This window comes from Anopheles merus, chromosome X (assembly GCF_017562075.2).
Source record: "Anopheles merus strain MAF chromosome X, AmerM5.1, whole genome shotgun sequence".
Taxonomy (NCBI): Eukaryota; Metazoa; Arthropoda; class Insecta; order Diptera; family Culicidae; genus Anopheles; species Anopheles merus.
Genome location: NC_054081.1, coordinates 17834758 through 17854144, shown reverse-complemented (window position 1 = coordinate 17854144; position 19387 = coordinate 17834758). Strand labels below are relative to the sequence as shown.

At 48.1% G+C, this 19387-nt stretch overlaps 2 protein-coding genes across 5 annotated transcripts; both read left to right on the top strand.

Annotated features, from left to right (window-relative positions):
* Positions 1 to 2321: 2321 nt before the first annotated feature.
* LOC121588232 (STAM-binding protein-like A) lies at positions 2322 to 5254 on the top strand. Of its 2 annotated transcripts, none has more exons than XM_041905954.1 (5): positions 2322 to 3581; positions 3670 to 3782; positions 3863 to 3962; positions 4731 to 5100; positions 5185 to 5254. In XM_041905954.1, the coding sequence occupies exons 1-4, from the start codon at positions 2595 to 2597 to the stop codon at positions 4788 to 4790; spliced, it is 1260 nt and encodes a 419-aa protein (XP_041761888.1). In that variant the 5' UTR covers positions 2322 to 2594; the 3' UTR covers positions 4791 to 5100; positions 5185 to 5254. The 2 variants fall into 2 exon arrangements, with proteins under 2 accessions (XP_041761888.1, XP_041761895.1); XM_041905961.1 differs by having other exon boundaries at positions 5167 to 5232.
* Positions 5255 to 6824: 1570 nt separating this feature from the next.
* LOC121588214 (calcium-binding mitochondrial carrier protein Aralar1) lies at positions 6825 to 19319 on the top strand. 3 transcript variants are annotated; one of them, XM_041905933.1, is made up of 10 exons: positions 6825 to 7882; positions 11414 to 11554; positions 11852 to 12301; positions 12393 to 12616; positions 15235 to 15279; positions 16043 to 16209; positions 16298 to 16416; positions 16497 to 16667; positions 17639 to 18077; positions 18206 to 19319. In XM_041905933.1, exons 1-10 carry the CDS (start codon positions 7853 to 7855, stop codon positions 18469 to 18471), a joined length of 2052 nt encoding a protein of 683 aa, XP_041761867.1. In that variant the 5' UTR covers positions 6825 to 7852; the 3' UTR covers positions 18472 to 19319. The 3 variants fall into 3 exon arrangements, with proteins under 3 accessions (XP_041761867.1, XP_041761859.1, XP_041761876.1); XM_041905925.1 differs by lacking the exon at positions 6825 to 7882 and adding an exon at positions 9809 to 10421; XM_041905942.1 differs by lacking the exons at positions 6825 to 7882; positions 15235 to 15279 and adding an exon at positions 9814 to 10421.
* Positions 19320 to 19387: the final 68 nt, after the last annotated feature.

The following is a 19387-nucleotide window of genomic DNA, read 5'->3' as shown; positions in this document are numbered from 1 at the left end:
CGTTGACTGAGGCTGTGCGGGAGAACGAGAGCACAGGTGTACGGACAGACGAAAAGGTGCGGGAGAGAGAGCGAGACCTACAGAGTGCACGGGCAGGCAGCGTCCTCTAGCGGAGAAAATATTCCCGCAAGCTGTCACATGATGATGCACAAGATGTATGCAGAGCTAGGTTCAAGATATATAGAAACATGCAATGCAGACAGTTTAGTTCAAATCGTCAATCTTCAGTGCTGCTGTGTAGAAATTATTTTTTACAGATAGTTTATGCATTTCAACAGTTTGAAGATTTATTTCGGGCCAAACATGCACAATTCCAGAGCGCAAAGACATTTCTCGCATTGCAATCCCGTTCGCAAGGGATTGTTTCTTCCACACAAACAGTTGCTATCGTTAGTTGGATTATAAATTGTAATACTCATTGTTTCTTTCTTTCTTTTGCAACCAAAATCAGTTAAAAAAGACAAAAATAAATTATCAACTTGCAAAAAACGACACCGTGAAAACCAACATAAGGGAAGTCAGGGTTGGTTCGACACCTTGCCATTTTAGTAGATATAGCTCAAATAGCCAGCCCGTACTTTCTAGCTGATTCCTGGCTGTTTAACGAAAAATCGTTCCGATGACGTACTTTGGGGGTGATTAAGAGATAGACGGTACTTTGCGGAACTACCCAAATAGCCAGAATTGCTTAAGCAGCTCATTTTGGCACGCTAAAGATCGCTGCTCTAATTCGCCTTTTGCAGTAGATAAACAGCATCAAAGTTCTATGTGGGTCTTTCAAACAGCGCCTAAGCAGCTTCCTTATGCCACGATGCCAGGGATTATTTTTCTTTGTGTTTTATTTTCAAGCAAGCGTCATCGATGAAATAAACAACAAGATTTTTTTCGTTTAAACACATATGTATATTTTTTAATCTTTTGTATTGATCAATTACACAAAATTTTACACAATTTACTGATAATTCACAATCACTTCACTCAATATTCATTCTTCAATTAACGAATCTACCTTGTGCAGCAGCAATGAGACTATTGCCGGCGTCCGTCTTTGACACTTTGACAAGAGCCATCTCGTACCGATGTCATGCATTAAAAAGCTATAAAGTTTCACCAAGTTCAGTACCCTTTCTTAACAAGCCTTCAAGTTCCATCAAGAACCCTACACATAGTGCTAATCAGCCGCAAAGTTCCAAAGAGTACCATGTGCCTGTTAAAAAGCTCCATAGTTCCGCAAAGTACCGTATATCTCTTAATCAGCCACAAAGTACGACATCGGAACGATTTTTCGTTAAACAGCCCTAAATCAGCTATAAAGTACGAGCTGGCTATTTGGGTATGGAGCTTTTTAACAAGTACGTGATACTCTCAGGAACCTTGTACTGAGATTATTGCCCGCGTCCGTCTTTGACACTTTGACAAGAGCCACCTTGTACCGATGTCATGCATTAAAAAGCTATAAAGTTCCACCAAGTTCGGTACGCTTTCTTAACAAGCCTTCAAGTTCCACCATGAACCCTACACATAGTGCTAATCAGCCGCAAAGTTCCAAAGAGTACCATAGTTCCGCAAAGTACCGTCTATCTCTTAATCAGCCACAAAGTACGACATCGGAACGATTTTTCGTTAAACAGCCCTAAATCAGCTATAAAGTACGAGCTGGCAATTTGGGAAGTTTCTCGTAAGATGGAACATAGTGAGTTAAAAAAGCTTTTCCGATGTTAACTAATAAGTTTACAATGGCAAAAGTATCGCAATCAGGAGAAAACCTTAAGGCCGAAAATATACGGACCTTAATTTTTGCGGCCACGCCGAATTCCGCCTGCTGAAAAATGTATGGATATGACAGTTCGGAAAAGTAGCCGTTGACCAAGGTGGAATGTAAAATGAGGTGTAGTTATAGCGCTTTTGGCGATCCCCCCCAGGGCTCCGATTTTGACAGATGGTTTTCCGCTTGTATATGTATTGATGGATTGTTTACGTTTTGCATGGTCAATATTTGGTGGAGATCAATTTGGGTGAATATTTTAGTTTATTAGAACACAGCCCGTGATTTAAAATGGAAATTTTCCTTCGAGAACTTGAAGCGTTCGCCAAACGCGGAAAACTAACTGTCAGTTTTCTTCGTCGATTCTTCTTCCACCTAGCTGTCAAAACGGGCCTATAACTTGACTTGATATCTTTACGGTCCTTGCCGTTGACACTTTGTATATGAGTTTGACAGCAGGCGGAATTCCGCGGCCGCGAAATTCCGGTCCGTGTATTTTCGGCCTAAGGTGTCGAAACTACCCCCACCTCCCTTACAGGCTGCATCGCACGCAACTGACACATTGGTTTGTTGTTGTTTTGAGTCAGATGCATTTGTCACTGCGGCAGCTCCGCGAAGAGGATTCATTCCGCCGCCCCATACACCCTTGTGGCTGTGCATTCCGCCCACGACACACCATGGCACCTGTGGCCAGTGAGTAATCGACCCCGAAAGGTAAGCGAGGGCCCCTCAGTCAGAACGAAAAAAAAGCAGCTCCACCCGCCGTGACGCCCAACCACAGCGCCGCTAGCCAGTCCCGTTCGTATTCGCGTTGGCCCGCGCCAGGAAGATGTCCGCCGCCCAGAAACAGTCGCACCCGGTCGAGATGGGACCGATCGAGCCGCACCAGCGGCTCCAGAAGCTCGTCGCGGACAGCCAGCGGGTGTCCATCGATCCGACCATGCCGATCAATCGGTACTACCGCTCCGGCAACCAGATCGTCGAGACGGCGGACCGTTCGCTGCGCGAAGGTAACCTGGAGAAAGCGTTCACCTTCTATCTGCGGTTTGTGACGATCTTCGTCGAGCTGATACTGGAGCACCCGGGGTACAGGTCGGTGCCCCCGGCGGACAAGCAGCAGACGAAGGAGAAGATTAAGAAAATCATGCCACGGGCGGAAGAGATCCGGTCGAAGCTGCTGGAGAAGTACACCACCGAGTATCGGCTGTACCTGAAGCAGCTCCAGCTGCAGGCCGATCAGGAGGAAAGGGAAGGCGAGGCGCGGAAGGCAGCTGCGGCGGCAGCGGCAGCAGCAGCAGCGGCGGCAGCCGCAACGGCTGCAGCAAAATCGGCAGACCAGCAGCCCACCACGTCGTACGCGCCGAGCGCCCCACCGAGCCACGTGGCCGTCATCACTGACACGGACGCGAAGCTGATCGATCAGGTGCTGTACCCGAGCGACTTCCTGACCGACCGCAGCCAGGCGACCGGATTGCCCGGCACCGGACTGCTGCTTGCCGGCGAGGACGGCCGCCGGTTCGACCGGGCGCTGAAACCGACCGCACCGATCGGTGCTACAGCGGGCGGCGGGTTCCGGTCGATCGTCGTGCCGACCGACACGATGCAAAAGTTTCTCGAGCTGGCCGCCGCCAACACGGCCGCCAACCTGGAAACATGCGCGATACTGGCGGGTAGCCTGGTGCAGGCCCGCTTCACCATTACCCATGTGATATTTCCAAAGCAGAGCGGCACCTCGGACAGCTGCAACACGATGAACGAGGAGGAGATTGCGGTCGTGCAGGACCGGCACAATCTCATCACGCTCGGGTGGATACATGTAAGGGTGGTGCCGATGAAGCTGGGCGGCGCTTTTTCGTCTATTTCCCTTGAGCCTATTTGTTTGCATTGTTTCGCTACCGTTTCAGACGCACCCGTCGCAGACGGCATTTCTTTCGTCGGTCGACCTGCACACCCATTGCTCCTACCAGCTGATGCTGGAGGAAGCGATCGCGATCGTCTGTTCGCCAAAGTATCGAGAGTAAGGGCGCACCACACACGCTTCCAATGGCACTTTTTTCTTCGACCCTTTGCCATGATTAATTCTGTCCACCTTTACAGAACTGGCTTTTTCAACCTCACACCGCACGGGATGGATTCGATATCGCAGTGCCGGCAGACGGGATTCCATCCCCATCCCGCCGGTCAGCCACTGTTTACGGTAAGCGTTAGCGTTGCTTTCGAACTAGTGATGAGAAAAATGAAGTTTCCGTCGGAATCGATTCCGGAAAAAAAACACCACAAACTGGATGTGTTTTAACTTGAGTGATTTTCAGTTTAAAAAAAAACACGAAACATCCGGAATCGCATGAAGATATATTCATCGAAAATGTTCATGTTTCACACAAATTTGGGCTCTTTTGTTTGTTATTAATGAATTAATGAATTACTATCAACATAAATGAAAAAAAAAAGTTTGGGATGTTTATTCGAGTCAACGACAATGAAAACAATAAATTCATAGAAACGTCACTCCAGTTAGCGGACATTGTTCACTAACTGGAGCATGTTTACCTCTCAGTTAGCGGTCACCTAATGTAGTAGGTCTGGAATCAGTTTTCTGAATCGATTCCTTAATCGAATTCGGCCCCGGAATCAGAATCAGGTCCGGAATAGAAATTGGCTCCGGAATCGGAAGTGGCTTCGAAATGGAGTCGGTTTCGGTATCTCCACAAGAATAGGCGTTTGGAGCCTATGGTGCTACGAATTGATAGCCGCAAAGAATCAAAATTTACTTGTAAACGATCCATCCACACGGAAGATTATCGGGCAAATTAGTTTCTGAAACTTCTTATTTCAATTCAAGAATTGATTCTCATCCCGGAGCTAATTCCAATTCTGGAGTCAATTCTGATTCCGTTTTCGGAGCAAATTGTGATTCCCAGGTCAATTCTCTAACTCGTTACCTCTCTTCTGCGCTGTGTTTCAGGAAGCTCAACACATCGTACTGAGCGACAACGTGGCGGCCCGAGTGATTGACCTGCGATAAATTATTAAGTGTACTTATATGCTTAAACGAGAGCGATGGGCTCTACGCACACAATAAGAAGCCGTGTCCGTGAGAGAGAAAAAAACGATGGAAAGAGAGTAGGGACATAGAGAGAGAGTTAAAGGGAAAACGACAAAATGCTAGCCGGCAACAAAAAAAAAATATTTAATTACCAGCTGTGTGTACCAACGCTTATACTCGTATCATTGTTGATGAAAATCGCCTGTTTGCGCGCCCTCCCCCAGCTTTGCACAACAACCGTTCACGGCAAGCGTGTTTGGCACAACAAAAAATAAAAATAAAAGAAAAAGTATGTACATTTCTCTATTAAGAAAATCCCAGCAAAGCAATGAAAGCAACTCGTTTCATGATTAAGTTTCTTATCTATTCACAGCGTGCAGAGGAGCTACGGGTTGGAGCTGCCGGTAAGGCCTCACAGCGCTCTCGAACACGAGAGCCACAACCATGTTCACCAGGAGCCTGTGTGTGGCGGGTAAGGTTTGAGTCATGTGCGCTTTTTGCGAACCCGCCCCGAACGCGCTTCATCCTCGACACGGGGCACGCACGCCGAAAATCTCCGACCATCACCATCCCAGCACGTGAGCGAGCGTGTTCACAGTATTGGGCAGGAAGAAAGATAAGCTTCAGATGCTGTAGAAAGGAGCAAACAAACAAGAAAACGCGTGTTAGGGTTAGCAATAATGCAAGTTTAAAATATATATGTATGTATACATGTACAACACACCGCTATCGGGTTCTGAACCATGCTCGGATGCTAAGGAAAGGATGGTTAAAGGCTTTCCTATGGAACGGGGAAAGAGATTGAAATCGAAACACGATCCGCCGTATCAGCAGAGCCGGGCTGATATAGTGTGGTTACCGGCACGCTGCCACGCTCGCTATCAGTTATGACCCCGCGATAGCGCTGCGGTTCGTGCGGGCTCACTCCGTTTCGAATGAGCTGTCCCCGCTGGTGACGAAACGGTAACCGATGATGACAGGCTACAGCAGCAATGTACAAAACTTGGGACCCGATTTAAATGGTGGCGTACACAGTATTGGTGGGAACTCGGAATCGGACCTACCCGATTCCGATTCCGTGTTCCGGAACCAATTCCGAAGTCGATTCCGGTATCGATTCCGGAGTTGACTTCGAAGCCGATTCCGAAGTCGAAATCTCTGGAGCTGATTCCGGAGTCAACTCTGGAGCCGATTCCGGAGTCGATTCCGGAGCCGATTCCGGAGCCGATTCTAGAGACGATTCCACAGATGACTTCGGAGTCGACTCTGGAGCTGATTCCGGAGTCAACTCTAGAGCCGAATCCGGAGTCGATTCCGGAGTCGACTCTGGAGCTGATTCCGGAGTCAACTCTGGAGCCGATTCCAGAGCTGATTCGAGTTGACTTCCGAGTCGATTCCGCAGTTGACTTCGAAGCCAATTTCGCAGTCGGCTCCGGATTCGGAATTGACCTGGGAATCGCATTTACCCCCGGTTAAGGAATCAGGATGGACTCCCGAAATTGAATTGGCTATCAAAACGCAGCATCATTGGGCCCAAACACCTATTTTCATGGAGATGCCGAAACCGACACCGTTTCGAAGCCGATTCTGATTTCGGAGTTTATTCTGGAGCTGATTTCAAATGCAGAATCGATTCCGATTCCGGAACCAATTCCAGAGCCGAATCCAATTCTCGAGCTGATTCTGGAACCAATTTCGCAGTCGATTCCAGAATCGATTCAGGAAACTGATTCCAGACCTCCTATCTGGAATCGATTCCAGAATCGATTCAGGAAACTGATTCCAGACCTCCTATCTGGAATCGATTCCAGACTTCATTTTTCTCATCACTAGTACACAGCATGCAAACTTCCAGACCATAAATCTCCATTTTTTTGTTAAATTTCATTTGAAGATCTGTTTTCCAGCACACACGCGCGCGCCTCGGTTTCGTCCCGGAGGCTGATTACAACAGTTTTGACAGTTGCGCTTTGGAAGTTGTTCACGTTCGCCAATTGACAGTTGGCGACGTCGCGAACCGGACGAAAACAATAGCAGGGGTGCCAAAACCCGCCGCCCCACGTCGCTGGAGAAACCGTCCGCTCTTTGTTTCGCACACGTAAACCTTTAATCAGCTCGCGCACACACACGCATACACGTTTTATTGTGTAAAAAGAGCGACAGAGAGAGATAGAGAGAGAGAGCTGTATAGAAAGACAGTCAGTGAGTGAGAGGGATGTGGGCTGTGGTACGGGTGCGCTTGGCAGTTCAAATCTAGCAGGCGATTAGCACGGCCACTGTAGCCAGGATTCTGAGCCCATTCCACCACGCTCGTGTGTCTGCACGCTGGGAGGCCGAGTTTCTGGTCCGGTTTGGTCCGCTTAGACCCCGCGATTTTTCACAACGAACGGTGCAACGGAACGGTGGTGGGTGGTGGGAGAGCAGCAGCCAATAAACAAAAAGAAGAAGAAAAAACATCAGCCAGCCAGCCCTGCAATAGCAGAAGGAGCAGAGCACAGGCACACACAGGCGCGCACGTCTGTTATTTCGATTGTTCCTTCCCACTCCCATCCCCGTTTGCCCTTCTGGTCCGTTCGCCGTGACGCTTCGAGCACGGGGGGAGCAACTCGTGCATTGTGTGTGAGTGGTGTGTGAGTGATTGTGTGTCGGGAATATCGTGAAACAGGGGCAGCGAGGCGTTCGCCAGCAGCAATCAACAAAAGTAAAACAAACGTCGACGTGTTCCAGTGACTTCCGCCAGGCGTGACACCGCACCACGCAGCAAACGTCGCTGATCCAACTTCCAGATTTCGTCGCCGAGGTCGGTGCTGATTACGTTCTGCCTCTTCTCCGTCTCGCTGCTAGAGCCGTGTGCGATAGCCGGAGCTCGCGGAGAAGCGTGCAAGTGTGCAAGTGTGTATGTGTGTGTGAGCTGTGTCCGGTACCGGGCAAAGACAGGACAGGAGGGCACACGGTGCGCTGCGGCTCAATAACAACATCTACCTGCAATCCCCCAGCATATCCGAAACACGACGACTGGCAGCGACGACACGGCAATCACCATGAAGCTGGAATCGCGACCAATCACGGAGGTAACTGGGACGAGGGAAGAGCGCGTGGTGGGGGCTAGGGGTAACAAGGTCACAGTAAGGATGTAAGACAGTTCCGACAGGCAGCAAGCATGTATTACAACATTAGGGAGCAAAAGAGGACACGTGTATTGATTCTGGAGTGTCTTTGTGTGTGTGTCCCTGAATAGTGCAAAAAGTGGCGAGCAACAAAACCCTCCCCAAAAACAACCGGGTTGACCTTCCCAAATCTTAATCTAGGGGGCCCCCCCTTTCCCGGACTCACTGCCTAGATGTTCTAGATGTCAAACTGTCAACCGTCCGTTGCTTGCGGCCCTTTCTTTGGAAGAGTACGGGTTAAGGCCAGTGGTTGAGTCACCGACTCAGGAACAGAACGGGGAGGGGTTGTCCATCAGCATCAACGGATAACGTTGGGCTTTTTTGACGGTTTTTTTTTTGTCATTTTATCTCGCCGCGGTTTCGGCGGTATCGATTTGATTGAAGAAGAGCGGAGACACACGCTGATCGATCACGTCGGCTTGACCGACTGACTGGCTGTGGGAAAAAGTGAGCTGGACGGAGAGGCTGGAGGAGCAGTGTCGTCCGCTGGAGCACCGATGCGGGCGCCACTAGCCCCTCTGCTCCCCCCGCTGGAAGGGTGCATCGCCCTTACTAACGCGAGGGCCCTCTGGTGGTGATGGTGGTCGTTGTTGATGCCTTGCACACCCTATCACCGCTCCGGTTACTTTAAGGTCAGCTGTGACGTTCGAGTGACGGTTGTTGTTTCCATATTGTTGTTGTTGTTGTTGCACTCATTAGAGCGCCGACGCCGCACGGTTGGACGGGGTGCGAACGGGGTGTATGTTTGCCTGTCTGTGCCAGCCCTTCTTATCGGCACATATTTTACTCGCTGCGCTTTACAAAACACGGGACCTTCCTTGAGGATGTTTGCCATCATCTTTTTTCAGTTACAGGGTGATTCAACAAACTTTTTTTCCTTTTTTTTGCAAGGCAAATGCGGCTTGTATGTGTGCCCTTTGGACGTTCGCACTTGATTTATCCAATCTAGCGAGCAGCGGTTATCTAACCAGCGTGTACTGTGTGCATGGTGCTGTGTGGGTGTGTGGTGTGTGGTGTGTGTGTGTGTGTGTGTGTGTGTGTGTGTGTGTGTGTGTGTGTGTGGTGTGTGTGTGTGTGTGTGTGTGTGTGTGTGGTGTGTGTGGTGTGTGTGGTTGTGTGTGTATGTGTGTGTGTGCAGGCTCTCCATTTGCAATTGTCCAGTAAGGAAAGCAAAGCAAAAAAATGGAGTCAAGTTGATATCAATTTTATCGCCCTTTCCCGACCGTCATCAACACACCGGAGGGAACGGGTCAGGTCACCTTGCGCGTTGCTACAACGGTTTCGCTGCTTACAGCCTAACACACGCACGTGTTCCACACGCTTTTTGGGAAGCGTCGGACAGTAATATCTCTTCGCCATCTGAAACACCGGCCCGATATGCGCGACATTGCTTACGCAACACGTGTGACTGCACCAACGGGTCAGGCACGGAAATTCGCACACACTGACAGACAAGGGAAGACAGCGCGCGTGCTCGTTTATCCCAAAGATAGACGAGCGCGCTCGCGCCCCATATCCAGCTCTTCCTGCGGCAAGTTCACGCACCGCGTACGTGATGCTGGTGCGCAAGCGCCAAGCAGCGACGCTGGGAGATTGCACCACGCAAGAACGCGCCCGGTTCGCGAAGGTCGCGAAGCTGCGGATCTTGAAAGAGCTGTGTGTGTGTGTTTAGGAGGAACGTGTAGAAGAAGCTAATGTTTAAGGGTGAAATAACGAAAGGGGGGATGGTGTGGATGCGTCAATAATTTGCTTGTGTTACAAGCTATACAGAGAGGTAGAGAGAGAGAGTGCACTTATACACAGGCGCGTGCGGAAAACACCTGCGCCTTAGAGGATTTTCCACCAGCCACTCAGTATGCGGCCATTTCCCGCCCAGTATCAATCGCGCGCACCACACACAAGAACAGCGCAAGTAGCGAAGTTTTTCCCAACCTGAGAGAAAATTTGCAAAAGAGAAGAGAGAGAGAGAGAGAGAGAGACAGAGAGAGAACAGATTCTGGCAAAAAAACGGTCCGTCCGATGTGCTGATTAGTGTAATCTCTCTTCCCGTTTTGTGTTGCGGATCCATCCGTCTGTTTCATACGATCCTACGCAAAACAAATTCCCCCGTGATTTCTTTCACTACTTGTGGGTCCTTGTGTGTCAACTGGCTGGTGGCTGGAATTTTCACTGCATCTTAGCGATCCTTTCCCCATACCTCAGTACAGACCCGGACCCTCTCACGATCGTACCTATTTCGAAGTGAATTTTCTTCTGGTTTTGTGTGCTGACCGGTCTCGTATCTTGTGTGTGTGTTTGTGTGTTCTTGTGCGTGTCGAAGTTTGCGCGTGTCCTTGTGTATCTAAAAAACCACACCACCAACGAACCCACCCACCCCCACAACCCCATCACCATGACTAATACGGCCGCCAAAGAAAGGGCCTCCGACGAAAAGGATGTCAAAGTGTGTAACATCATTACTGTTTTGAGGCTGCTGCTGTGGTGTTCGGGGTGACCCTCTCAGCAACCTTTACTTATATAAGCTTCCCTCTCCCACACCCCCTCAAAACTGTAGCATTGTTGCGTAATGGCGACCATGGTAGTAGCAAAATTGAAAAGAAAAAGAGAAAACAAAAAACCACAAATTATTGTTTTCTATCTGCCTGCAAACTGCGGGGGAAAAGGAGAGTGGCACGCAGGATGTGTTGGGTTAATCAGATTCAGATTCTCGAATCTGAATGAATCTTTGGAATGATTCAATGAATCTGAATCTTGGTTGAAAAGATTTAGAATCTCAAGAATTCACGAATCTCGAAAGATTCATGAATCTCTAGGGATTCATGAATCTCAAGGGATTCATGCATATCTAAAAAATCAACTAGCTCGAGCTTTTTATTAACCTACACCGGGTAAGCTTTCCCTACTTTATGGCATTTAACTCGCTGCTCAACAACCTACGTGGTCATGCCAGCCTATACAGGCTTTCGAAACTTCTTGGAAAGTACCATGGAGCCGGATAGTTTGTTTTGTTACGCGGAGACGGTCCAGCGAGGCTTGAATCCACGACGGGCAGGTTTTAGGTGGGATTAGGCAAATGCAATATTTTTGAAATCATACATCTCTAAAGATTAATGAATCTTTGATGATTCATGAGACTTTGAAGATTCATGAGTCTTTGATGATTCTTGAATCTTTAGAGATTCTTGAATCTTTGAAGATTCAACTCGAGCTTCGAATCTCTCATCACTGAAGATTCATATTAATGAATCTCAACGAAAGATTCATGAAACCCAACACTACAAACAAGCGGGATCGCCCCTGAGCCACGAGCTGACGGTGTTGACACTGAAAAATTCACACCTCCCAACTAACAGCTAACTGTCGAGCTCAAATTGACCTGTTCTCACGTTTCCCATCATTTTCACACTCTTTTTTTTTATTGTATCCCTGTTTCAGAACCCGATGCATATAAAGCGTGCCTCCACGGAGAAGCTGCGTGAAATCTTCGGCAAATATGCGACCCAACAAATCAACGGCGAACCGTACATGACCAGCGCAGACTTCGTCCGAAGCTTTCTCGGACAATCGTACAATGAGGTGACTGGATTGTATCGTCGTGTCAAACCTAGCACTTTTTGTTTTGTTTTCTTTGTGCTCGCACTGGGAAACACGTGCATGCCACGTGCACATTCGCCATCAATCAATCAGTCCCCCCCTCACTTTTTTTTACTACAATCTGACATTACTACAATCAAATCATCGCCCAACGTGCGCTATAGTGTGTTTCCTCGTCCCGAGCCATGTCGCGGATTACGTTTTCGCAACGGCGCAATGCCGAATCCCCTCGCGGCCTCTTCGTTTTTTTCTCACCCTGCGCGTTTGTTTTCGTTTTAGGAATCCATCAAACTGATCGCCGGCATTGCCGACACGAGCAAGGACGGGCTGATCTCGTTCGCCGAGTTTCAGGCGTTCGAGGGGCTGCTCTGCACCCCGGACGCCCTGTACAAAACCGCGTTCCAGCTGTTCGACCGTAACGGCAACGGCTCGGTCACGTACAGTGAGTTTGTCGATGTATTCAAAAAGACAGATCTGCACGCTAAAATCCCGTTCAAACTGGACGGCCCTTTCATACAGCTTTACTTCGGCAAGGACCGCCAGCGGGTAATCAATTACGTCGAGTTTAGCCAGTTTTTGCACGACTTCCACGAGGAGTGTGCAATGGAGGCGTTCCGCCTGAAGGACACCTCCGGCTCCGGGTTTATCTCGGCGCTCGACTTTCAGGACATTATGGTGAACGTGAAGAAGCACCTGCTGACGAGCGAGGTGCGGGATAATCTGATCGCGGTAAGTAGTGCGCACCGAGCGAACGCTCGCAGCAACGTTTATAATCGATGGCTGTTTTTTTTCGCTTCCATCCCGGGCCCACCACCGGCAGGTTACCGAGGGGCACCGGGTAAGCTTTCCCTACTTTATGGCATTTAACTCGCTGCTCAACAACATGGAGCTGATCAAGCGCATTTACCTGAACGCGACCAGCGGCAACCGGGCAGAACCGATTACCAAGGACGAGCTGCTGCACTCCGCCCAAACGATGAGCCAAATTACGCCGCTCGAGATCGACATCCTGTTCCAGCTAACCGGCGTCATCCATCAGAGCGGGTACGTGGGGGCAAACCGATGGGGGTTCAAACAGCGCGGGATCACTAACCAAACCCTGCCTCCTCCTCATCCCCGCAACACACCACAACCCATCATCATCCCTGGCGTTGTACAGTAGTGTTTTCCCCTCACCCATGTCCTAATCCGTAGCCGGACTCCGCCACTGTCGCGGGTTTTCCAACTGTGTTAGTCTGTACTAATTTTCATGCATCCTCACGTTTGCGCTTTTTGGTTGTCCCTGTTTACTAACCAGTGCTGCAAAATGTCACTATCAATGTCATACAAAAATCTGACTGAAACAAAATCCATGTCAGCGTCACGTACTCAATTGTGATAACCATGTGTGCGACCATCACATGCTTTGTGACATTTTGTGCAAACCTACTCTTGGTCAGTTACTTGGTCGCGACATTTTCTATCGGTGATTATCATGGAAGATATGAGGTGCTTGCGATTGGTTTCAAGTAAAAAATGAGCATGGTTTCTCGCTCTGTTTGACCCGACAAACCATCAAACCAGACATAGGGGGCCTTCACGATTCTAGTTAGTTTTTTTGTATGGAGTTTGACAGTTGGAGGCTGAAATCATGTATAGCTAGAAAGCATGCTCATTTTGCTGCTTGGTACTACACGCCAAGTATTTTCCAAGAATGTCGTGTTTATCACAGACAGAAAATACCGTTACCGAGTAAATGAGCAAGAGTTGGGTGTTAAACAAAATGTCATCAAACATGTGATTGGACCACCAACTGTTTGAGTCTCACCTCTGATCATCTCAGTTGTGTATGTGAGCTGATTTGTCATGAGTGTTGGTGACTGAAACAGTGGCAGCACTGTTCACAGCCAGAAAAAGACATGATTATGTTTGTGCAGACATAAAACTTGTGAGTCAGTATCGCGGTTGGCTGAAGCATGTCATGACGCACTTTCATTGAGTATCAGTAATGAGCATCAAGCTACCACGGATATATTCATCGTTTTCGTTAGTGAGCATCTCGTGATGCTCATGACATTTTGCAGCACTGTTACTAACTGCCCTGGTCCTCGTCTTTCATACCTGTCCGTGTCCTGTCGAGTGTGTTTCGCTGTCCACTTTCAAACCTCTCGCCAACCTAACAAGTTAAGTCATTTTAACTAGTTTTAATTTACACCTAGTAAACGAACGATGGTCGAGGGCGGAGCCGGCCTGAAATTGTAGAACAAGAGAACCGGAAACGCCTTCGACCAACGTTTCTTCCAGCGGTACTGTGTGTTAGCCCTGGCATTCTCCAAACACACCTCACCCTCCCCCTCCACCTTATTTTCCCTTTCACCTAATTCCCCCCCCCTCCTCCTCCTCTCCAAAGCCTTTAGCTCTTTTCTCTCTTTCTATCTATTTCTATCTCTCTCTCCTCATAATATGTTGTTGCACCGTTGACCATCGGCCATCGTCGTCGTCGTCGTCGCCCTCGTTCGTCCTCGCCATCACTGTTGCCATCGTCTGCCTTCATTCATCACATCATTTACTGTTGCATATTGTTTCCCAACCGCAATGTAATAGATACAAATTTAGTTCCAAAAAACACAGCAAATGTTTCGTGTGTTGCCTGTGGCGTGCGATGCGTTGGTTGTAAGGAATGGGACTACAGATAGGGGGCGCATCCTGCTTTTGTTTGAAGGGAGAGAGAGAGAGAGAGGGAGAGAGAAAGGGGTACGCTAAGAGTATTGTGCAGCGACACACTCACACATATGCATTCTGGTACTCGTTCACCGTTCGCTCATTATGGTAACACTCTTAGGAATAGAAGAAGAAAAGGTACATAACATCATTTATACACACTTCTACTCTACTGCTGTTTACTGCTACTAATAGAATTACTTCTACTATTACTACTACTACTATTACTACACTCCGCTGTGTGACATTGTGGTTCTTTCTTTAAATTGATTTTATTTTCGTTTTATTTTACTTTTTTTAACGTTTTTTGTGTGTTTGTTTTTGTTTGGTTTCGTTCAAACCATTTAGAACGTTTCTTTACATATTTGAATGTTTCTGCGTTATGTCAGTCACAAAAATCAATTCTAATTTCTCAAGAGAGAGAGAGAGAGAGAGAGAGAGAGAGAGAGGAGAGAGACAGAGAGAGAGAGAGGAGAGAGAGAGAGAGGGAGAGAGAGAGAGAGAGGAGAGAGAGAGAGAGAGAAATAGGGCGATAAAATGAAATAAAATCAATCTTCAATCAATCTCCTAGAACACACAAAACCGGACCCCCAAATGAAAACATCTCTCTATCAAACATCAAAATTTTATGGAGCGATCCGCACCGGTCCTCTACGACTCTTATTATGTCTGTGTATGTGTGCGTGTGTGCGTGTGTGATTTGTTGCCGACATTGTTGAAATGTTATCATATGTTTCTCTTTCTTTTTTCTTCCCGTTTTTTCTCTCTTTTATATTTATCATGCGCACATACACTAAAACAAACCGACACCTTCCTGCCTTCGAAACTTGCGAAAACCTTGCTCGCTCCACCGTACTCGAAAACCTCCGAATACGAAAACCAAATCCCGAAACTCGCCACTACTAACCCGAAAATACTAATGCACGCGTGTCCGTGGTTTTTGGTGGTTGTCGTTTACATAGTACATCCATTTGGCGGCGGCATAGCAAAACGATAGACAAAAATAGGCAAGTGGAAACATCAAAACCCAACCTCCTCGACAATCAATTTTTTAAAATTCCCCTACAAGTTTTGCCAAGTTTTTACCCACCTTTCCCCACAATTTAGAGACAAACATGTGTGTGTGTGTTATATAATCAGAAATGGCACAACTTTCTTTACAAAAAAAAAGAAAAAACAAAAAGTAAAAACTGTTTCTTTGAAAAAAAAAAACAAAAAAAGCAAGAGGGACAAAGTATTAAAGAAAAGATGAAAAGAAGCTTAAAACAAACAGAAAAACACAACTAATTCGGCTTTGCTTTTAAATAGTGACATATATCAGTGCCGCGCGCTGCGCTGGATTGAATGGATGTAGTGCGCTTGTTTCATGTTCTGCATTGTGTGTTTTATCGTTTGCTTTAATTAATGTTTGATTTTTTTTAATCTACTCGTTTAACGTACTAATACCATACCCGTGATCTGTTTAGATTACCTTCACATGTCTGTGTATGCTTCATGTATATGATTTATATCGCTCATTCGTCTCATTACCGCTTGTTTGTAGAGGCTTTATTAATTGTCGTGTAAATGTTCTACTTTTTTGCTAACCAATAACAGAAATTTCAACACAGCAATATTAAAATAATGTTTCTGCTAGATTATATGAAATAAAAACAACCTTCAGACAGCCGATTTAATACGATGCGCTAATGTTTCTTTTCTCTTGCCTTTCCTTTGTACAACAATGTCAAAAAAAAAATTAAAAAAAAAAAAAACAAAAACGATCGACAGACGGATCGTGTACAATGATCTTAGCAACATTGCGCCGGAACATTACATCAAAAACATCACCCACCGGCTAGCGGAAATCAAAGCCGTCGAATCGCCCGCCGACCGATCCTTCCTGATACAGATGCTCGAGAGCACGTACCGATTCACACTCGGATCCGTCGCCGGCGGTAAGTAGTACACGACGAACAACCTATGTTTCCAAAATTCGGACATTAACATCTCACTCCTCTTCTTCTCTGCTTTCCGGAACTGCAGCGGTCGGTGCTACAGCCGTCTATCCGATCGATCTGGTGAAGACGCGAATGCAAAACCAGCGCACCGGGTCCTTTATCGGCGAGGTGGCCTACCGGAACTCGTGGGACTGCTGCAAGAAGGTAGCGACCGGTTGGGCTAGTGGGCGGACGATTTGAACCTAAAATGGGGACCTTCCCGCACTTTCTTGTGCTCTCCGCAGGTCATCCGGCACGAAGGCTTCCTGGGGCTGTACCGTGGGCTGGTGCCGCAGCTGATGGGCGTTGCGCCCGAGAAAGCGATCAAGCTGACGGTGAACGATTTTGTGCGCGACAAGCTGACGGATAAGCAGGGCAACATTCCGCGCTGGGGCGAGGTGCTTGCCGGCGCTTGTGTAAGTAGACCCACGGCCAGTGCTGCAAAATGTCATGAGCATTACGAGATATTCACCAATGAAAACAATGAACATATCCGTGGTAGCTTGAAGCTCATTACTGATACTCAATGAAAGTGCGTCATGACATCCCGAACGCGACATGCTAGTGCTTGAGCCAACAATAGATAATCTGACGCACAAGCTAAGCTTAATGCTGTCATAAGCATAATCATGATCATTTTTCCGACTGTGAACAATGCTGCCAAATGCTACTGTTTCAGTCACAAACAATCATGACTGAAACGAAGCTCAAATCAGTTAACGTACACAACTGAAATGATCAGAGGTGAGACTCAAACAGTTTGTGGACCAATCACATGCTTGATGACATTTTGTTTAGCACACAACTCTTGGTCACTCACACGGACATACACTTGTCGTGTGGTCCCAGGCAACAAAATTAGCATTATTTCTCGCTCTGTTTGCTTTGATTGTCTGTTGGGTCAAACAGACCGTGAAAACATGCTTATTTTGTTACTTGGAACCACTTGCAAGCACCGCATATATCCCAGGACTATCATCACCGACAGAAAATGTCGCGACCAAGTGACTGACCAAGAGTTGGTTGTACAAAATGTCACCAATCATGTGATGGTCGCCCCAACTGTTTGAGTCTCACCTCTGTCATCTCAGTAGAGCTCGTGACCCTGACTGATCAAAGTAAAAAAGTTATAACATAGTGACTGACCAAGCGTTGGTCGCAAAAATGTCACGAAGCTTGCTTTGATCACACCAATAATTTTTATTGTAGCCTCTGAGTATCACAATTGAGTACGTGACGCTGAAATGAATTTTGTTTCAGTCAGATTTTTGTATGACATTGACAGTGACAGTTTGCAGCACTGCCCACGACCCGCGAACTATTGAAGCACATCGGTATGATCGCTTTATTCATTTTCTCTTCTCTTTGTTGGCCAAAAAAACTGTAGGCTGGTGGATCGCAGGTCATTTTCACCAACCCGCTCGAGATCGTGAAAATTCGGCTACAGGTGGCGGGCGAGATTGCGGGCGGTGCGAAGGTCCGCGCGCTCAGCGTGGTCCGCGAGCTCGGCCTGTTCGGGCTGTACAAGGGGGCGCGGGCGTGCCTGCTGCGCGACGTACCATTTTCCGCCATCTACTTCCCGATGTATGCCCACACGAAGGCAGCGTTCGCGGACGAGGAGGGCTACAACCATCCGCTGACGCTGCTGGCGGCGGGTGCGATCGCCGGCATACCGGCCGCCTCGCTCGTGACGCCGGCGGACGTGATCAAGACGCGGCTGCAGGTGGTTGCCCGCTCCGGCCAGACAACGTACAGCGGGGTGATGGATGCGGCTAGGAAGATCATGGCCGAGGAGGGTCCGCGTGCCTTTTGGAAGGGAACAGTCGGTAGGTTGCACGTTTGCTCGGTTGATTTGCGCCCCATTCAGCCACCAAAATGCGCGTTCTTCACGGTGCTAATCATTGACACATTTTTCTTTCTTTTTATTCGCTCTTGCGCTTTTCTTCGACCACAGCCCGCGTGTTCCGTTCGTCGCCCCAGTTTGGTGTCACGCTCGTAACGTACGAGCTGCTGCAGCGCATGCTGTATGTCGACTTTGGCGGTTCGCGACCGGCCGGCTCGGACGTGGCGAAGGCGAAGGTCGACGTGGCACGCGTCAACCCGGACCACATCGGCGGCTACCAGGCGGCACTGCCCATGCTGAACGGCATCGAGACCAAGTTCGGCCTCAGTCTGCCCCGCTTCGGCGCACCCGCGGCCGTGAAGCGTCAGACCTCATGATAAGGCTCCTCCCTGCTGCCGTCCCGGATGACCGCCTTTCCCCCCGGGGGGAGACGTGCGAACCGGCGCCGCTCTAGTTACGATATCGAACTTCCTACCACGAGAAAACAAACCAGAACTACAAATATATCTAGTACGACTATTACGATTACTACTACTACTGCTGCTGCTGCTGCTGCTGCTACAGCTACCACCACACACTGCTGCTGTTGCGACAACCCACACTACCGCGTGCTAGTAACGTTAACTGTTCAAACGAATTTATCTCTCACCTAACGGCACACAGGCCCTTGCGCTCACCTCGTACTGGGAAAACAATTATGGAATTGAACCCAGCCACAGCCATCGCTCCCTCTCTCCCACTGACACGGTGGACCGTTTACTTTTTTCGTATTTTCCCTTTTCCACGACCATTTTTTGGAACGCATTTTTATACCGACTGCCTTATTTCCTTACATCGGGGTTGTTTTTTTTTTCCTTTTTCGTTAACATCAATCATTGACGCAGCAGAGGGGAGAGGCGCGGGCAGGAGCTGGGAGGTATTTCGGGAGGTTCGCGGAAGACAACAGGTAGCAGTTCAAACCTCGTCTCGGCATTTCGACTCATTTCGGCACATTCTGGTACTGCATTTGCACGTGACACACATCACACACCCCATGCTCACACAGTTACTGGCAACTTTAAACCAGCGATATACATTTAAAACACACACACACATACAGACACGCCATAAAAAGGATTCTTACCTCCGCGCGTGTGTGTATGTGTGTGCTTGTTTGTGGCAGGAACGCATTATAACCGTGCACTGTAGTGAAAGTGGGGAAATGAACGCGAGGAAGTAAAGCAAACAAACAAACAAAAAACCGGGAGATCACTACAAACTACAAAACATGGAAAACTACAAACGGGAAAACTG